At 45.4% G+C, this 19,777-nt stretch overlaps 1 protein-coding gene across 1 annotated transcript; it reads left to right on the top strand.

Annotated features, from left to right (window-relative positions):
• Positions 1-11,050: 11,050 nt before the first annotated feature.
• On the top strand, positions 11,051-16,268 carry zfp36l1a (zinc finger protein 36, C3H type-like 1a). Its single transcript, XM_061300802.1, has 2 exons — positions 11,051-11,728; positions 13,030-16,268. The coding sequence occupies exons 1-2, from the start codon at positions 11,678-11,680 to the stop codon at positions 14,077-14,079; spliced, it is 1,101 nt and encodes a 366-aa protein (XP_061156786.1). The 5' UTR covers positions 11,051-11,677; the 3' UTR covers positions 14,080-16,268.
• Positions 16,269-19,777: the final 3,509 nt, after the last annotated feature.

Raw genomic sequence — 19,777 nt, 5'->3', positions numbered from 1 at the left:
GTTCCATACAGTCGGCGGTGAACACGCGAAAAGCGGCCCGCTGCGGCTGCTCGGTGCAACGCCTTCACCGAGTGCAAAAGAAAGTGCTCTTTAAACTAAAAGCAGTTGGAAAAGTGAAAATACCCACAAGAACGCGGGTCTCAGGGAAAGTAAAAATCGAGCTTCCTCTTCTAACATGCACGAGATAAGACAGGAAATGAGCTCACATCCTGCTTGCAAAAATGTCCACGCGAAGGAAGGTAGCACATGATGGCCACTGCTGCCCTTAAAGCCCATTTCAAGCAGAGGTGGGAGCAGATTCTGCACTAATCAAGCCCCGCCCATCTGCAAATATGCTTCTCTGTAATATTGTAAGGCTGATTGATTATTTAATGGAAATCTGGGGGTGTCCATTTTTGATCATTGTTTGCTATTCACGTCAGTCACTGTCCTTAGAGCCCATAAAGGAAACCACAAAGATGTTTTTTTTTTAAATCAGCAAGCCAAATTTAGGACATTTTTAAGACATACATGAATCAGTAATTCCTAACAAATACTTGTAAACATCCGGCTCAGATTTATGATTGACTAAATAAAAAGCGATCTTTGCAATCTGACCTCGGACCCTTGGGACTTGCGCAATGCTGATTGGAAGCCAACGCCGAAACTCACACAGAAGGTCATGCCAGGCAACCAAAGAAGCAGGGAAAAGGGCCCCCAGGAGGAATCCAAGACTCTGGCCCGGACTAAGAACGCACCTTTTACAAACTTCTGAGGTCTGCCACTTTGGCATTAGGTCAGGGTGACCCTCAACGTTCCATTAACGAACAACAATCATCTGCCGTTTGAACCCGTTGGACTTTGAACTCGGCTGGCTGGTGCTCAAAGAGGTGACAGGCCACTTGCGGACAGACTGGTAAACAACAGTGGGGGGGGGGCATCGAGGCTAACAGTCATTAATGTTTTCATGGAAAAAGCCGTGTTGCAATGAGGCTCGATGTATTAGCTAATGAATTGTTTGTACTGGGAAGACGAAGAAGACACTTTCTTCCAGTTAGCTTCTGCTGGACAAAGTACGGCTTGATGAATCCAGAAGCGGCCAGCAGAAAGCAACATTGCTCTCTGACTTAAATGTAGCTTAGCTTAAATGGCGTCGTATTGGACAACTAATTGAGCGTTGAAGCTTGACTTTTATACCATTCATGGGTCACCGTGAAACACTTGTTTGTACTCCCTCGTCAGCGCTAAAATACAGTAAAAGTTCGAATGATTAATTTCTACCAAAGTAGCCGGCCGACGACAACCTCGATCGGCCATCCGCGTGATTTATTTGAAGAAATGCGGCGCGTCAAGGCTGCAAAGTTCATTAGCCTGTGACACAAATTTTGCGGAAGCCTCTCGGCCGTGGGGACGTTACGCAGGAGAGCGACGTGAAAAGCAGAACTCTAACTTGGACGAGGTCAAATCCTTAGCGCACCATGAATCAGGCAAAAATCAACAAGCACGGCCCACTCCCACCGGAGTCTTTTGCCATAATCCGCGCACGGTTGACACGGAGCGACTTCGAAAAGAGGTCATAAAACGCACAGCTCGGCTATTTATAAACCTCCCTGCCAAGTGCTGATGTTTTCGAGACGATGAAAGGTGAGGTCCTACGTCCTAACGTTACCTTCGAGCGAGTCCGTCCGCAAGTGGACCCGTGCCTACGGGCAGACTAAACATAAACATGCCGTCAGCAGCTTACATTGGGGGCTCGGAGGAGTGTGAACGCGCCGCATGGCTGCTAGCGGCAACATTAACATGCTCGCACATGTGCGGAAACCACGGCGGGACTGAAAAAAATCAGGATTAGCAAAATCCCTGTTGCCGTGACAACCCATTCAAATTGAGTTTGCAGTTTATAACCAACACAATGGAACAATTTACTTGTCATTTTTAATGGACTCAAGCAGCTTAATTGTCCGCATCCAGACAACCGCCGCTATTCGCAGAGGGTGCCCAGAAAGATTTGTCTTTGCCTGTAGCGGCCACAAGATGGCAGTAAAGATGTTTTTTTTCATTCGACAAGGCTATGGCGGAAATAAAGTGGTTACCCTTAATTCAACAGTTCTTTGGCCCAAGATGGCGCCAAAGCAATATTTTTATATTAGACGTGGCTACGGCTTGAGTGCAAAAATCGCAAATTGGTGACTTTTTCATCGAAAAACAAAGTGTATGTTGCTAAAATGTCAACTGCTGAAAAACCCACCTCATCTGTATTATTTACAAAAGTTTATGTTTTCAGGCCTGGAAAGGTCATGCCCATTTCTAAAGATGTTTAGAGTGACAAAGTACCACTTGAGCATATTTTCACATGGTTTTAAGCGTTCAGACGGAAACAATAACAGTATCGTTCTCAAATGTTTCCAGCCGACCCAAACAAAACACGCAAACTTGTGCAATCTTGACATTAGTCTGAGGAGCATCGGAAAGACAGGAAGCCCCACCCTCCTTTAACATCCTCCCCGTAACCTGGCTCGCGTTTTTGCCATGATCACGTGATCACTTTCGTGCCTTTCCTATTTTGCTGAATTTCTGGCATACGCACGCGACTCTGCCGAAATTAGCATCTGAAAAAGCGCATCTTGGTCTGATCGGGCGCCAGAATCTTTGCAAAGTTCTCACTTCGCCTCCTCCCCCTCCCAATCCTTCATCTATACCAACCCCCCGCCCCCTGTCCCCTGCCAGCTCCAAAGGCCTTCATATTCCGGGCCCTCTCACTGACAGCTGGCTCTGATTACGGCTGTGAAAAATGGGGCAGTCACTCCAATAATGCTCCCCCCCACCCCACCGCCCCCACAACATTCCTGCAGCGTGACTCCGCACTTTCTCCCAACTGGTGCTGCATGGGCCCGTCGCCGCCTCCATCCACCCCCCCCCCCCGCCACCACCCCACACCAACAATCTGTCTTTCCTCAGCTGTCCCGTCTTGAAAAACAAGCATCGAAGTTTATACTCGCGTCCACCGACCAACAAATGTTTTGGCAGGTTTTGCCGTAGAGTTTTAAGAAGATCAGTTTGGCTGCAAGGCTTTGCCAAGCTTCCCACCTCCATCGCACTCTCGTGCCCTCGTCTTGTTCTCAGGAAAACTAGGCCAGTGTGCCCAGAAAACATAAACGACACCGACATGAAACTCAAGTTGGATGGAAACTTGCGTTGTGATTGTGACGGATGAAGAAACGAGGTGCTTGAGAGCGACAACGTTAACAATAACATCCAGTCAAAATAAATGTAGTGTCTCGCCACTTATGTTTAAAGTCGTGGTCAGTATTTTTTTTTTTTCTTTTGACCAATCAGGTCCATTTGGGTCAGAAAATAGAGTGGGAAACTACGGAAACGGATCTTGTTCTTTGTCAGTTGACGAGAGGTGAACATCAGAAGAAGTTCATATCGGTACAATCAGTTGTTTGGCGTACTCGGTGGAAGCAGTCTAAGTAGTTTAGAAATCGTGTCGATGTCGTGATTGATTGTTTTATCGATTACTTGATCGGCAAACTTGCTGTCATGGTGTACAATCAGTTGTTCATTAAATTTGTCAAATATTGCAATCGATAACCACGAATGGCAATAATGGAAATAAATCGGGCTTGCTTGATCTTGGTCGGCCCGAAATTAAAAGATTCCATTTGATGTCCTTTACCAATTTCCATAATCAATTTTAGCTAGAGGTGTAAATTGCGGGTTTTGTCACGATACGATATCATATCGATACAAAGAAACACGATACGATATTTGCCGATATCTTTAAGCCTGCTGTGATTCATTCACAATACATCACGATATAGTGCTCTACGATCGATATAGAACAATATCCTGATTTATAACAATTCATACGCAAAATCAACAAGGTACTGCAAACTCTACTTTACTAAACTTTATTTAGGAAATTACAAAGTGCTTCCAAACGAATGACTTGAAGCCCAAAGGGGAGCGAATTTCCCCGTCTTCTTGGACACTAGCCATAGCACCAGCCCAGGAGCCGTGTAGTTGTCGGCTCCCCTTTCACATGCCTGCTCTGCTCACAACACAACACGCCGCGCGCACTGCTCCCGGAAAGAGGAAATTTCAAAATAAAGTCGCGTCTAATGTCTGAGGTCAAAAACGGGCGATATAGATCGATGTTTACGTTTTGCATCGATGCCAACAAATCGTAGAGCATTATATCGATTAATCGATGTGTATCGATGAATCATTACACCCCTAATTTTAGCTTGACTGCGTAGCGCGTTTCAAAAAATACTGGCCCCCTGAGGAGCGCAGGTAATTTTCCGCCACGCTGTATTCTATGGGCCGTATCCAAAACGGCGGCGTTAATCCCGCCGTCTAACGGCAAATGCCCGGTGTCGGGTTGCACAAACAAAATGGAAGCCTTTCCTCATCTATCATGTTGACTAGCAGACCTCGATGTTACCTCGCGACTGCATCTGTGTCGCTTGCGTAGAATTTTACTGTTTTTTAGTTATAAGCTAACTTTTCGGTGGGGGCGGGGCCATTGTTTTGCAGAAGACATTTTTCTGGGCGTCATATTGGAAGTGAAACTTTTCCGGGTGGGCGGCGTACTGTACTGTCATTACAGTCTTTATTTAAATGAGCTGCCCACGGTGGAAGTGCCGCTCCGAGACGACATTGTCTCCACCCACTGTGTGACCCACTCACATCAAAACAGCCGCCATGATTCTTTCATGTGTGCATGTATGCGGCATGGGACGTATTTGAAGCAGGTGAATCCCCAGTAAAGCGGCGGGCAAGGAGGCTGCTTGACATTTCATCAGAACTTAGTGAAGTAACTTCACGGTTCGCTGTGGACCGAGCCTCAAAAACTTGTGACTCTTTAAAATTGCAGATAATTGCCTTGAATCTATTTTAAGCCTAAAACACATGATCATGTGCCGAACGCTTTGATGCCATCTTAAAACTAAACTAACATCAGCCTCCAAAAAGTAAATTCAAATCCTACTATCCATTTCATTGCTTTGTTTTTGACTCATACAGGTACTTGCGAGCTCCTGTTGAAAACTAGGCTTGATCTTTTCCTGTTTTTCCTGACGTTTGATTACGGACGGGATGGCTCTGCTAATTTTGCAAGGGTAACAAAAAAATTGTCATGCCCTTGTGAGGGGGTATTTTTTTGTTTTTATGGCAGCGACAGAAAGAAAACATGAGGAGCTGCTGCTTCCAATTGGGTTGAGGGCGAATCACGATGGGCTGGCAAGTAACTTGGCTTTGCGGCTTCGGGCTGGTCGAGTCTTTGCTAAGCATGCCGTTGTTTACGAGGAGGGGATGGGGTGAATAAAAACTGTAGTTTCTGGGAAAGCCATTGATTTTTTTATTGGCCTTTGTAGATTGTATGAGGCAAAAAAAGGGACAAGCCAAACCAGAGAAGGTTTAACAAGCATAAAGAAGTGTTTCCATATTCTGCCACTGTGTGATCTGCAGAAATGAACACCGGTGCGTGTTGAAAACGCATTCTTGCTAGTCATGATCACAGAGCGACAGTTCATCCCATGTACAGTTTGCGTGCGTGTTCAAGTTTGTTTTTGTTTTTGCGAATACATTCCTTCATTACCACTATTAAACGACATATCCGATCATAACACTTGTTCTCAATTAAAACTTGTTTTGTTTCGTAGCCTTGATAGATTGGAAATGGCAAGTGTTCTACAATAATGAATTAGCCTTGTCGTTTTCACGGCTGGTCGAGAACCGTAATTAAGAACATGGGTGGAGAAAAGTCGCCTCCATAAATGGCGATATTTCCGTCCAATTTTCACATTTTTAGCACAATGCATCATTACTTTATTACTGTGTCATTGATCTGTAATAAATATTTATTTTCATGTTCTCGATAGGTTAACCTGAATGTCGTAAAAAAGTCTATGTACTGAAGACGTGCGGCTAGCTGACTAGCTAGCTTGCTAGGATCTGTGACAAGGTTAGCTTACCCGCTTCAAACATAAACACGACTGTGCTGGTGTTCTGCAGTCTGGTGACATCACAGTGCTATTATTTACGTGATACACTCAGCTGATGTTTGGTAAACAAACACGATCCAGAAAGTTATGCCCTAAAATGAAGTCTGTCCCAGGGAGGAAATTACTCGGCCGTTCGCCATGATCTCGATTCACCAGCTGGAGTTTTTGCTCATTTCCTGATTGTTCCTGGCTGAATGGAAAACTGGTGCGCTTTCTTGGGATCACGTGGCCGTCTGGGAGCAGACGGAGGAGCCTTAAGATCAGATGTTTCCTAACTGTGGACTTCTTGTGGCAAGTGAACAGGAATAAGGTGTTGAATTCTGGTCCTAAAAGCTCTGACAGAAATCAGGAGATTACCGGACGGATGTTGTCATCGGTGCTAGCAACAATCTCAGACGTGAGTGTCCAGGTTTTGTGCATTTATCGTTTTTGTCACGACCGCCTTTATCCTCGCCTGGTGTTTTCACAACAGTCTTGTGGTCATCGCGTCACATCAGCCCCGGAGGACGCAGGGGGTTTGTGAGTCAGAGAATGCGGGCAAACCATCATTAATTGTCCATACGGTCGGCCGCAGCATTGTTAGTGGTCAACCGCCGAGCGCTCTTGCGGACGGCGTTCCCACGAAGCTCGCCAAACCTGACGATTGCCCCCAACCACACGAAACCAGTCAGTATCGTTGAGCTAGCGAAACAAAAAGTGTGAGACACGATAGTTAAGCTCCAAGAGCCAAATGTCCAGTTCTCCCCCCCGCCACAGCTTTGGGCTCCCTCCGCTGGGAACCAGCCAGACCTGAGCGTCGGTCCAGGTGTCTGGACCATTCGGCTGAAACGGGATAGTCCCCGACCCCTCGCTCAGCGCATGAGATGATCAATGGGCTTTGTGCGACGTGGGAACAGTGGAGAGCATTCTCCCGGCCTGTCCATCTGTCTCCCATTCTCCGCGGCCTCACAACTGGCTCTGTGTGGTCACTCTGAGATTTGAGTTACACATGAGTCGGACACATGGACCCGAGACCGCTGACCACTTCATCGCCACATCTTTTCGAAAGTGATGGATGGAAGTATTGCCGTTCCCCCGCTACGCTGCTCACACCACTCACAAAACTCAGCTTGGAAATTCCCGGTCACATTTTGTGACTATTTGATCTATGGATTTCAACCAACTTTTTCTTCAACCAATTCATTATGCTGTTCCTTATGGTTTGCCTGCCTCGGCCACCAGGGGGGGCTGTTTAAGCTACATACACATACAAACACAGAAGTGTCTCCGCTACTCATTGACTCAGTAAATGGGATCAAATGTTTTCTACTGAGGATAAAGAATATGTTCCTTTGAGAATTGTCTGCTTGTGTTCATATGTTTGCTGCTTAATAATTTTTCCATCAAGTGTTAGCAACATTAAACTAGTGGGAGAATTGCAATGGAATGTGTTTTAAATGACACAACATGTAATTCTCTTTGTTGTATGTTTAGTTTGGCAGCAAACTGCAACTGGGCGTGGTGTTAAACAGCTTGAAGCCTTTTTTTGTTTTTTTTTTCCCAAGAGTTGTTGAACGTCTGCCAAGCTGCCGCTTATTGTGAAGTGAGTTAAGTAAGTTGCCGCCATGCGGCGCTTGTATCAAAGCCCCAAAAAAGTCTTCCCAAAATTGGCTCGTACTTGGAAATGTGAATCTCAGGTCAGGTGTATCTCAAGGCACCACTGCAATGTTAAATAAAATTAAAATATGGATAACACATTGACGTCACCAGCGCGGCCAAATGTGTCAAATCAGCGTATTTAGTGTTGAACACTCAGCTGTACTGGGGAGTGTTTCGAAAGACGCTCACATGCTGGGCAAAAAGGCGGAAGTTATATAAACACACCTTTTAATAGAAGATGAAGTAACGCTGAACTAATCCATGGCGGCGGCTTGTTTGTGTGTTCCAACTGTATCAGCGCATCGCAAAGTATATTTTATCTTCTGCACGGTCGTATTTCTTCTTCAAGACGCTCTTTAATGAGCCTGCGCTTTGCCCAAAGTGGGATCTGACGAAGTGCACTTTGGAGATGACCGCACCACCAGTCTTTGTGTTTGTGCTTGATGTGTGTGTGTGTGTGTGTGTGCGTCACGCAAGGCCACTAATTTGGTGTGTCGCCGTTACGCAAGCAGTTAAAAAAAAAAACGCCACTTTGACCCGCATGTCTAATCTTGGCGGCCGTCTGCTAAGCGAGCGGTGGGCAAAGTACGGCCCGAGATCCACGGACGGCACGCTCCCTGCTTTCCTCTGGCCCACCTCTGTGTGATTACACTACCTGGAGTCTATCAGTTGATTATTTTCAAATGTATTTCATCCAATTATTTAATTTATTCTTAATAATAAATAAGAATTAGTTACTTTTTGGACCATTGAAAGAAATGAGATGTTGGAAGACTTGAAGAGTGTAAAGAGAAAACACCTCACAGGCAGAAAGCTGCCCTCTGTTGAGCGCTCGGTGTAAAGCAGCCAGGTGTTACCGCTTCAACCACCGCCCCTCTTTCATCTACAGCTCGCCAAGATAAAAAGCCTGTCATTCCACTTCCGTCATTTATCAACAACCCAGGGCCGAGCCCTCCCGGCAAACAGCGGGAGCTGGCATTGAACGCGAGCCAGTGCAGTTGAATAGCGACAACACAAGTTGGTCCCGGGTGCTCGGTCCGATTTGGCGGGAAAATGCTTGCGCCACATTTTGCTGGGGCCGCTAGTCGAAGGGCAAGGAGTTCACGAGGCGGAAAGCCGTAGAAAAAGACAAATCTGGACGATGAGAGTGAGTCCGATTAGCGTGTCAAATTGATGCCATGCTCCAGAAAATCTTAAAGGGTATAAAAAAACACATTAATTAGGAGAACTTTTTATTGTAACCAACCAAGTAAAAGCAATCAGACACTATTTAATCCTCATACACTGCATTATGTCAGGATGAATTGCTGATTAAAAATATTTATCGATCGATTTGATTAATCATTAGTTGTCGATTAATCGTTGCAACTCCATTCAAAATATTTTTGAAGATTGTTTTCTTTGAATATTCTGACTATATTTTGCATTTTTACGACTTCCTGGTGTAATTTTAAGAATCGTCTTCACTGTGATCCTAACACGCCTTCATACTGTAAGCTTTTTTTTTTCTTTTGACAGGAGTCATCAATCATTCCAAGTTTTGCCTCAGGGCGTCCCGCAAATGGATTAGCCACGGAGTTGTCCGATTTTGCAGAAAGTTTCTCAAGTCTAAACGTGCCGCTTGTTGTTGTGCGTCAATGGCGTTTTGGAAGAGGACATCTGACGCAATGCCCGAAGAGAGATGGCGGATTTGTTCTTTTTTTTTTTGGTGTGTCTTACTTTAAGTCAGGAAACAGGTGCCTCCTCCCAAACCTCGGGAGGGAGTCGCACAGAATCAAGAAAGCACGACACCACACGTAAACAAAAGCACTGGGCCAAAAACGTGCAAAGTTTCCGTCGTTGGTGCACTCCCTTGCAACAATACGCAAAATTCTCGGAAACCGGGTCGAAAATTAGCTCGAGGTAGAGTGTATGGAAAGAGAAAAATTGCTTTATAAAGACATTATAAAAATTATATAATTATAATTATAATAATTATATATATAAAAATTATACAAATATAAATCTAATTAAATAAATGAATACACTTCTGTGTAAAGTGCACAACGCTGGTATTTCCAAAGGGGCCGGATGGCACCCAGTCAATGGCCGAGTGGGCCTTTGAAGTGCAGACGTGGTTTCTGGTAAGACGCTCGACTGCGGCAACACTCTGGGCCGGCTCGTAAAAGCCTTTTCGTCTGCTAAAGTTCACACACAAGCGTGTGCGCACACAACCAACCTTGGTCAAAAAGCAAAGTGCTACGTTCTCTAGCACTTGCTAGCAATGGCCGTTCAGTAGCTACCACTTTTGTGGAAATCAAGGAAGGATGTTGGAAGGAGCTGGGGGAGAACAACAAAGTCCACAAAGCTCTTGTGTCCCCTCTCCCTCTGTTGCTCACGTCTTCAGGATAATCCAGTGTAGTCAGATACAACCCCCATAAATCCATTCTCCTCACCCCCCTTTCCATTTTTTCATGCTGTAACTAAATCCTGCCATTGACTCTCCACATGGCCGCTGGCTGCGTCGTCATAGAAGGGGGGGGGGGGGGGGGGTGCAGGATGGGAGGGGGTGTGAAGGACCGCGGTAGAATTGTGTAGGTTTCACTCACTGTCTTGGTATCTTATTAAAAGTGTTTTTGTGCGACTGCGGTTGAATCAGGTGAGCTCATTCATGGATCAGGTTCTCCTGTCTGATGGAATGACACCCATGTCACGTGTCAGCAGGGTCACAAAAGGCCTGCGGAGAGGGAAAAGACAACGTTATTTTGTTTATATTAGGAGGAGGGAAAAATAATGTGATTGTTTTAATATTTTAATTTTCAAACCTTTATTCTGGTAATATTGTGACTTTATACTTTAAAACCTTTATCCACTTTTCTTAAGGACTCTTTGGATGCTTGGTAGAAAGGTGGGAAATGGGAAGTAGAGAAGTTGAAAATGAGTTAACCGCCAACCGGCTTGGCTGGAAAGTCCCAGCAGTGATGTTGGAGTCCGCCAATTAAGAGTAAATTAATTACAGAGAGAGCTGTGGGTGATGGGGGAGGATAAGCACTGTGGCTTCCCACACAAGAGTAAACAACAGCTAAAGCTCACCATAAATCCATTATTTGCTCCGACTGCGTGGTTTCATTTAATACTATACTCACATTTGCACAGTGTGCAGATCTATTTAACTTTTTACTCACTATTAAGTTTCTCACAAGAGTTCCTTGGCTTACTCGACATCTGAAATACTCTCTTACAAAATGTCAAGCACCGTTTCGTTTATTTAAAGGAAATTGAGTTTTGATAGGACATTGAACGGGATTAAAACAGCAAGCCTTGATGGTACGATATTTGATTTTCTAATTACATCTATTTGTTATTTTGGTTATTAGTTTTATTAGTATTGCTTTTATATTTTGTTTATATTTAAATTGTATTTAGTTTAGAATATAATTTTCTCATGAAGTTTGGTTTTCAGTTATTCACGCATGCGCAGAAAATGAACTCACTCGTGTACAAACAGGAAGTGAAAGAAAAACTGAAGAGAAAAGTCTGTTGGGAGAGGAGTACGGCAACTCCATTCAGACAAACCTCTCAATTTCAAAAAGTTGTCAAACACAAATAACTACCACCAATTAAAATAAGTTGATATGCTGTGTGTAACTACGGTGATCTGTGGTTTGTCTCACGGCGTACCGTAAACATGTTTCCGTTGCATTTACGAATGCGTGCAGATCTAAATTTAAAGCTCGTAGTTAAGGAAGACGAAAAAGGGTGGCAACGAAAAAGAAAGGAGGAGACGCGAGGGGGGAGAAAAAGTTAAACAGAAAGTTGACGCCCCGCACCCGAGGCTCCTCCTGCTGCAGTGTTATAAAGCAAATTCGGAGGGAGCGCGATCCACTGGGGGAAGTTGTGCAGGGTCAATAACACGCACATACACGCACGGACGCACACGCAGTGGATCTGCAAATCACGCACACGCGCTCGGTCGGGCAACAAGTCGTGCGCGCAACTTCCAAACAGTCGGGTTTGGTTGGCTTTTTGTGTTGGTTTAGCAACTTTTGGGGGAGTTAGTCGCTGCAAAGATGACCACAGCCGTGATGTCGCCCCTCTTCGACTTCGAAGCAATCAATAAGGTAACTTTTTTTCCCCCATTCCCTGGTTGTTTGTGTGGAGGAATGCACTGCTCACCGCCCTCGTTGTGATTTAATTATTCGTGCTCTACTTTAAAACCGATTTGACGCGTGCTTTCCCTGTTATGGAGTATTCTTGTTTTGTTTTCCAGACCCATGGATGTTTTTTAAACTTAAAAAGTAGAGCTAGGCGTGCTCGTTACACATGAACGAGCACTTGCTCGTTACACATGAACGAGCACTTGGGTTAAGCAGTCGGCCACATGCTCGCGTAATCATTCCTCAGATTTGTCTGGCGTGGATTAAACTGTTTTAGCATGTGTCCACCACCGCAAGAAAGTTACGAACGTGTCTAGTTTTGTGTGTGTGTGAGATTTCCCTCCAATTTCCCCTCCTAAACTACCCCCCCCCCCCCCCCCCCGTGCATATTCTGAGTGTATAGAGAATTTCAGCGGGATGGCCACTTTTGTCTTTGTAAAGCGCTGCCGCCTCTTTTGTGGGCCTGCCTGCTGGCCTCCTCTCTCAGCTCTCGTGTTCTATTCTACTGAGAGCAGCCACACATTCCTAACCAGGGCAAGCAGCCAAACCAGCTGCCGTTCTTCTATACGGGCCTGCATCCGCTCTGCTTCGTCCGGAGCAAAAAAAAAAAAAAAAAAATCAGAGCGCTAAGTGGCTTTTTGCTGGTTCAAATCGAAGGAAAACGTAATATAGTTCATGCATTTTGTTATTTTTGCCCCGTTTTAGCTATTCTATTACAAAGTAACATAAACTAGAAGTCCAGGAAGCTTCTAAGTTGAACAAAAGTGCACGTGTGTGCAGTTCAGCAGCCAAGTGAAACAACTTGAACGTGACTCGCCTGTTAAATGGTTGTTGAATGTTGTCTCCAGCTGTTTCATTGACACATTTAAGAACATTTAGTCCTTCCGATTTTCATTTGGTGTAATGTACTCGTGCACACTAGATCAGTGCAGCGCTCTCCCTAAAAAGTCAAAACACAAATTGGCAAAAGATTGTTTTAAAGTAGTTTTTTGTGTAGTTCGTAGACTGGAATGTTATGTAATTCTTCTATTATGGACTTATGACAATGCATTTAATATCACTTAGTTTTGGGGTCCTCTTCTTCGAAGGTTTTAGTAATGACTTTGGCGCCTGATATAGCGCTACCCCGCCCTTGTGGCCTAGTGCCACAATAGCAGTTAAAAATCAGACCAAACTTTCACGCTGGTTGAATAATAAGCTATGGCCAAATTTGACATGTAGCAAAACAAAAATTGCCTAATGGAAGTTGGTGTTTGTCTTCTCAGAACAATAAACTGCTAAGCTACAACGGCAACCTGGCGGCCCCACATGGCCACGTCTCCGGCGCCCTGCTGGACAGGAAGGCGGTGGGCTCGCCGGGGGTGTACCAGCGACGACACTCTGTCAGCAGCGGCAGCGTAAAGTTTAACCAGAACCAGTTCCTCAACAGCCTGAAGGTGGCCGAGCACTCGCCCCTCATCACGGGGCTCAGCGGTGGCAACAAGGAGAACCACCTGCGACTGCGCGACCGCTCTTTCTCCGAGACGGGCGAGCGGCTCCTGCATAAGTGCCTGGGCCCAGCTAGTCCCACAGGCAGCCAGGTGAACTCCAGCCGCTACAAGACGGAGCTGTGCCGGCCCTTCGAGGAGAACGGCGCGTGCAAGTACGGCGACAAGTGCCAGTTTGCCCACGGCATCCACGAACTGCGCAGCCTGAGCCGCCACCCCAAGTACAAGACGGAGCTGTGCCGCACCTTCCACACCATCGGCTTCTGCCCCTACGGGCCCCGTTGCCATTTCATCCACAACGCCGACGAGCGCCGCGGGCCGCCGCTCAAGTCCAGCAACGGCTCGTCGCCATCGACCTGCTCCTCCTCCTCGTCTTCCTCGGGCGAGATAGAGCGGCCCCGGCTGCAGCACAGCTACAGTTTCGCGGGCTTTCCTAGCTCGGCGGGGCTCCGCGACAGTCCGACATCCGTCACCCCGCCGCCCATCTTCTTCCCTGATGACGTGCCCGACTGGCCCAGCAGCAACCCCTTCACCTACTCCAGCCAGGAGCTGGCCAACCTGTTCGGCCCCAGCTTGGGTGGCCTCCCCCTGGCCCCCGAGGCCAGCAACGGGGCACCCCCTTCCCCCACCAACGGGCCTTACTACTTCCGACCCATGCTGGAGTCGCCCCAGATGTTTGAGTCCCCGTCCAGCCCGCAGGACTCCCTCTCGGACCAGGAGGGCTACCAGAGCAGCTCCGGCAGCAGCCTGAGCGGCTCCGAGTCACCCACGCTCGACACCACCCGTCGACTCCCCATCTTCAGCCGCCTCTCCATCTCTGACGACTAGACGGCACGCCTCATCTTGCCCCTTTACATTTTTTGACACGAGGAAACCGGGACTTAAGGCCCCAGGCGACGCCAGTTTCTTGGTGCCGCAAGGACGAAGTCAGTCAAGACAGGATCCCCCCGCTTCAACGTTTGCCTCCTTACACACCGGCCATCGAGGCTGTCTTTTTCCTGCCTTTTTAACGGCTTGCTGTCCTGTGTGTAAGGTATGTGGGACGGGGGGTTTGAAGTTGCCCCGGGAATTTTGGAATTCACAGGCGGAACGCCATCAGCCGCGACAGGGGGTGGGAAGTTAAACACCCGAGACTCGCGCCCCAAAACTTTTTCATCATTTTACTCTGACAATCTACGATCCAGGACAAATTGGCCCCAGGCCTCAGTTTGGGGAACCCTTAAAGCACACCAATCAACCAAGTTTGGGCCCCTGAAACACAACAAACCATTTAAGACCCCAGAGATTCATTTTGAACACCCTCGACTTCGGTTTGGGAGATCTAGTGACTTACGACCCATTTTGGTAGCCTCCTTTAATTTGGAAAACAAAACCACCCCATAGGTAAATCAAGAATAATTTTTAGAAAACCAGCGAACTCCCAAAAAATAACCATTGCAAATCAATTCCAGCTCCCCGAGCCTCAGTTTGGAAACCCCCAAAAGGTTAAGGACCGTCAACAAATCATTTCATTCCTGCTTATCTCCACACAGCCAGTTTGAGGGGAGTAAAGAAAAAAAGTGCCCTGCCATGTGCCACTGTGCCAAATAAATTTAGCAGAAAACACCTGAATGGAATTGAGCCGAAAATCATGAGATTTAACTCCTCGGTATTTTTTGTTCGTCTTCCGCCACCTTTTTTTGAATATTTTTTGCTCTTGAATGTGTAGCAGCACAAGTGGCCTTGGGAAACAAAACCGGGGGACTGTATTGCACTAGCCACCCCCTCCCTCCCCCTATCACACCACCTAAATAACAGAACAAACAAAAAAACACACAACCCTGAATAGTTGTTAAAAAAATCAATACAAAGGAAAAGTGCCTAGGGGACAGGGTTTGTGTGTTTTGCGTGGGGGTGAATGGACTACTGTGCTTATGTAATTGTGATGTAGGGTGAGTCTGCAGGAAGGACTTTTGAACTGGAAGTGGTCTCCACCCACCCTCACCCCCGCCCCTCCCTCCCCCTTTTTTTCTCATCCTGTTGCTGGTCACTGGCTTTTTTTTCCTTTATCTTTATTAAGCTGATCATCATTTGCCACCTCACTTGACAAGATCTCCAAGCTCTCTTTTCTTCCTTTTGATAATTATTTTTTATTAATGTTATTATTATGGTTATTATTATTATTTGAGAACTTTCCAAACCGAAGGTTTTTTTTTTTTTTTTTTTTTGCTTGTCACTGCTTATTTAACTTATCAGAACATATTTATTGGTGATCATATGCGTTTTTTTCCTTGTTTTTTGTTTAATTTTTGTATTTATCTGGATAATGAACAATAGAATATATTTTCTTTTATGTTAAATTATGATCTTCCATATTAATCTAAAGATTGTGAAAACATTTTGTCGGTTTTGTTTTTTTCTTTTGTTTTCTCCACAGTTTAATATATTGTACTTCTTCTGCAACAACACTTTTGTTTTTTGGTCAAAATAAGTTTAAACTGCGACAAGGAAAAAAATGCCGTTTTGATTATTTATTTTACGTCTTCCCTTGTAACTGCATTTCCACCGGAATAAACCCATAGATTTTTTTTCCCCCAACCTACACACGTTTAGAGTGCTTTCGAGAAGTAACTCGGGTGCTTTTCAGAGTTTTTGGCTTTGTTTTATGTTTTGTTTTTTGGGGGTAACGTTCCTCCTCTTCACCCAGTCTGCTGTGACCAAATAGCATGAGGGAGATTGAGTTCAAGTGCCTCGTTTGCGTACATTCCAGGTAGCTAAGGGCGGTGGAGGACTTGGTTTTTTTCCCCATTGCCTTCACACATTTTGTGGAAAAAAACAAGTTTGCTGTTGCCTTCATGCTTTGTAAAGAAAAGCAGATTTGGGGGGCAAAACAAAGTTAAATGACAAAAAATGTTGAATGTAATTTTTTCCAGCCATGTTTGTCACTACAGTCGTGTGCTGTCACCTGTTTCTTTTTTGTAAAGTATTGATTGCAGTTCAAAGTCAATAAACCCCGTAATTTTTGGAAAAATTTGAAAGGGTGTGGTAGCGTTGTTTTGGAATGCTGAAAATGGAATTTCCCCGTGTGGGACAAATAAAGCAAGATCTTAAAAATGATGGGGCTTTTGGACCAAAACTGGATTTGCATAAAATTTTACATGATAAAGATGTGTGCCAATAGTCTTGGTGAAATACTTGCATGAAAATGTTTCGCATAAAAGACAGCTAGCATGTAAATGCGCTCAGACGGTCGGCGACATGCTAACAACTCATCTCGAGTTGCCAGGTTTGATTATCTCTTGACAGACCGACGCTAACATATCCAATTAAAATGTTCTTGGGTGACATCTCACAAAAATGTGCTTAATATTTGCAATGTACGCCAACTACCAACATGACTGCAACATATGCTAACACCATGAAACCGACATCCTAACACATCTCATTAAAACATACTATGATTAAGTTTGTGACAAGACTTTGTAGGGTGTTTCACAGTGACGCTAGTTGATTGGCGAGTGGTGTGGAGGTGACTGACCCGTCTGTTGATAAACTCGACTCTAAAGTACACGTTAGCATATTGATCGGCGATCAATGATGGCGAGTTTTGCCCAGTTTAGCTAACTGTGTTCCCAGTAAGCATCGAATCAACATGGACACTATTGATTCTTAACTCAAACATCACTCGACACCCACGGGACACTTGATCATTGGGGTGGGCAAAGTGTGGCTCAGGGGCAACGAAAGGCCCGTTATTATTCCTGTTACTCAAATTGGTTAATTGGAATGTGTTTGCTTAGGTGTACCTAAGGCCGTATTCCCACTCATCTCTCCACTTTGGTTTCCCATCCGCTGGCGTGTGTTTATCTTCTCTCGGATTGCGGCAAAAGAGCAGCAACAGGAACGCTCCCTTCCCCTTTGCACAATGGAGGGTGCTGACCCGGCACAGCTGACCCATGAAGGCCTGTCCTTGTTGCCTGCATGCCTCCTCGCACACGCACGTCTCATAATCTTTGCCTGTCTCCCAGGAATTCCTACGTTGTCACGCTAACCTGACGGCACCCACAATACAGCAATATAATAAAAATAACATTTTTTAAATAAACAAAAAGAAAAAAATACTTCACAGGAGAGCCATGTTAAACAAGCCTTTCAAAATAAGGTAAAAAAAAAAAACGCAAAATCAGAAAAAAAATATTTACGTGTACCCGTGATGACATCGAAGTAATGTTCATATTGTCACGTGACTTGTCTGGGTCGCCGCGTGGGACATAAAAGTCGCCTGCTTCCTGTTTGCGAGGTGCACCTTGACACAAGGAAGTGGCTTTTTGTCTACATCTCGCCTTGAGAAGCATCAAAAACACAAAACTTGCACGACTACTTCCCGTCACTTTCCAACATGATGATGTACGCCGTACGTACTTTATTCATGAGCGCATGTACATACGTGTGGATAGTATTAAAAATGTAGAATACGGCACCAGTCGGTGGCATTAGCGACTCAAGGCTAGTGGCAGCGAGGGAGGTAAAAAACTATTCCTAAGAAAAAGATAGTACAGATGCAAAGAACATGGCGGCAAGAAGATCTGATGAAAGTAGTCTGTACAAGCGAATGACAAGCACGCAAACTGCGCCGCCTTTGCTCTGACCTCTGACCTGTTCCCTATCCAAGGGTGCAATAACCCCACGGCTACAATTGGGTCTGCGGGCAATAAATGTCAGTCGTTATCATCGGCAGACTGATTGCAGATCAGCACTAAGACAAGCGCCGACCGCTCCCTGATCCTCGGGCCTCAAAAGCCGACGTGGCCCTCCGCCCGCCCAAGCGGGCCTCGCGTTAACCGCCATTAAGTCCCTGCCGGGGATCCGGTGTCCCGTGTGCTTTTCTTCCCCGCGGCTAATTGGCAACCCTTGACCTGCGCAAGAAAGGAAGGCAAAACATATGTGAAGGGCGGTTGTAGCGGGTATGTGTGTGTGTGTGGGGGGGGGGGGGGGGGGCGATGGGCCTTTGACAGGTTGCGGAAACACAAAGTTCTGTAAACAAATGCACAGTGGCTCAAGGCTGCTGCTCATGGACCACAGGTAACTTTTGGAGGATTTCCCTTCCCCGGATAAACGTCTTAATATGACCACAACTGATCTGCACTCGGCCATTTTGTCCGTTATGATTGATGACATCACACAAGATTCTGCAGAACATCGTCACTGTGGAATTGGAGGGAAGCAGGAAGACAAGTCACACACACAAACCAGAAGGATGCATTTGATGCTTTTGGCTTGACAACAACCCACCAGTGTGTCCTTGGTGAGGAGGAGGGGGGGGGGTTCAAAGCACACTTTGTATCACTCCTGTCTGTGTGTGTGTGAGTGTGTGTGTGTATTTCACAATGCTGGATGAGCCTCAGAGAGCGAGAGACGAAGATAAGGACCGAGAGAAACCGCAGATCTCTCACTCACTCACGAGGAAACACAAGTCTAACACACACACTCACACACACTCATGAACACAAGCTTGCACCTGAGGAAGCGTGCACAGGACAGGGACGTTAACGGTCCATGTCGGGTTCCCTCGGGGGAGGATATTGCTTTAGAAAGTTGCCATTTGACGCTAATCCCCCAAAAAGGTATAATAGTAAAAAGTGAGAAAAAAAAAAAAAGGTGTTTTTTTTGGGAGGGGAAAAAAAGTAGACTCGGTCAAAATCTTTTTGAGAAAAAAAGTCAACTGTACCAGCATAAAATTCAAATTTAAAAAAGAAAAAATATTTGAAGGGAAAAAAGTAAAATCTAAAGAATATTAAGAAAGTGTTTTGTTTGATTTTTCTAACAGAAAAAATCATTTCACCTGTATATATTTTTTTAGCAAAGAAGGAATTTCATCAGAAGGCTTTTTAATTTGTTTTTTTCGGCCTAGATTTTATTTTCTTTCACTGCTGAGATTTCTCAAGGCCTCCTCGTAGTCATGCTCATCCATGCTCTCACGGATGTCAGATAAGAGGAGCAAACCCGTCGGGCCTGCTGCTCCTCTCCTGCTGCAACATGCTGAAGCCGGGCCACAAACACCACACCGAAAGAATTTGAGCGCACAAAAGGCCTTTGCGTCACGTCAGCGGCTTTATTAAATCAACAGCTCGCCAAGCGCTTGTGTGTGCGCGAGTGGCCCGATTAAAGGCAGAAGCGAAAATGCTTTGCTATGCTTAATGACTTAATCACCATTGTTAACAAATGTAAATGAGATAGCTTGCTTGTCATGGAAATTCTCAGCAACACACCTATTTTGAAAATTGTCAAATTACAACATGTTACAAAAATATATCACCATCTTGCTTGACGGGATGCATCGCCAATCCTGGTTGAAGTTTAATGTGAATCAAATTACAAGTTACAAAACTAACTAAAATTTGCCCAGTTGGTGTGGAAAGAACCCAACATTGCCCCTTGTGGCCAAAGCAAGCATAGCAGGCACTGAATTAAAGCAGGAAAATATGATGCACAAACTGTTTGATTCTTGAAATTATTTTGATTTCTTTTTATTATATTTAAAAATTGG

Source organism: Syngnathus typhle, linkage group LG16 (assembly GCF_033458585.1).
Source record: "Syngnathus typhle isolate RoL2023-S1 ecotype Sweden linkage group LG16, RoL_Styp_1.0, whole genome shotgun sequence".
Classification (NCBI taxonomy): domain Eukaryota; kingdom Metazoa; phylum Chordata; class Actinopteri; order Syngnathiformes; family Syngnathidae; genus Syngnathus; species Syngnathus typhle.
This window is presented reverse-complemented; position numbering and strand designations above follow the sequence as displayed.

Excerpts from the sequence above, each read along its gene's own strand:
- zfp36l1a (XM_061300802.1), top strand. The coding sequence starts at position 11,678 with ATGACCACAGCCGTGATGTCGCCCCTCTTCGACTTCGAAGCAATCAAT. Across the intron at positions 11,729-13,029 it reads ACTTCGAAGCAATCAATAAG|AACAATAAACTGCTAAGCTA; the intron begins GTAACTTTTTTT and ends TTGTCTTCTCAG.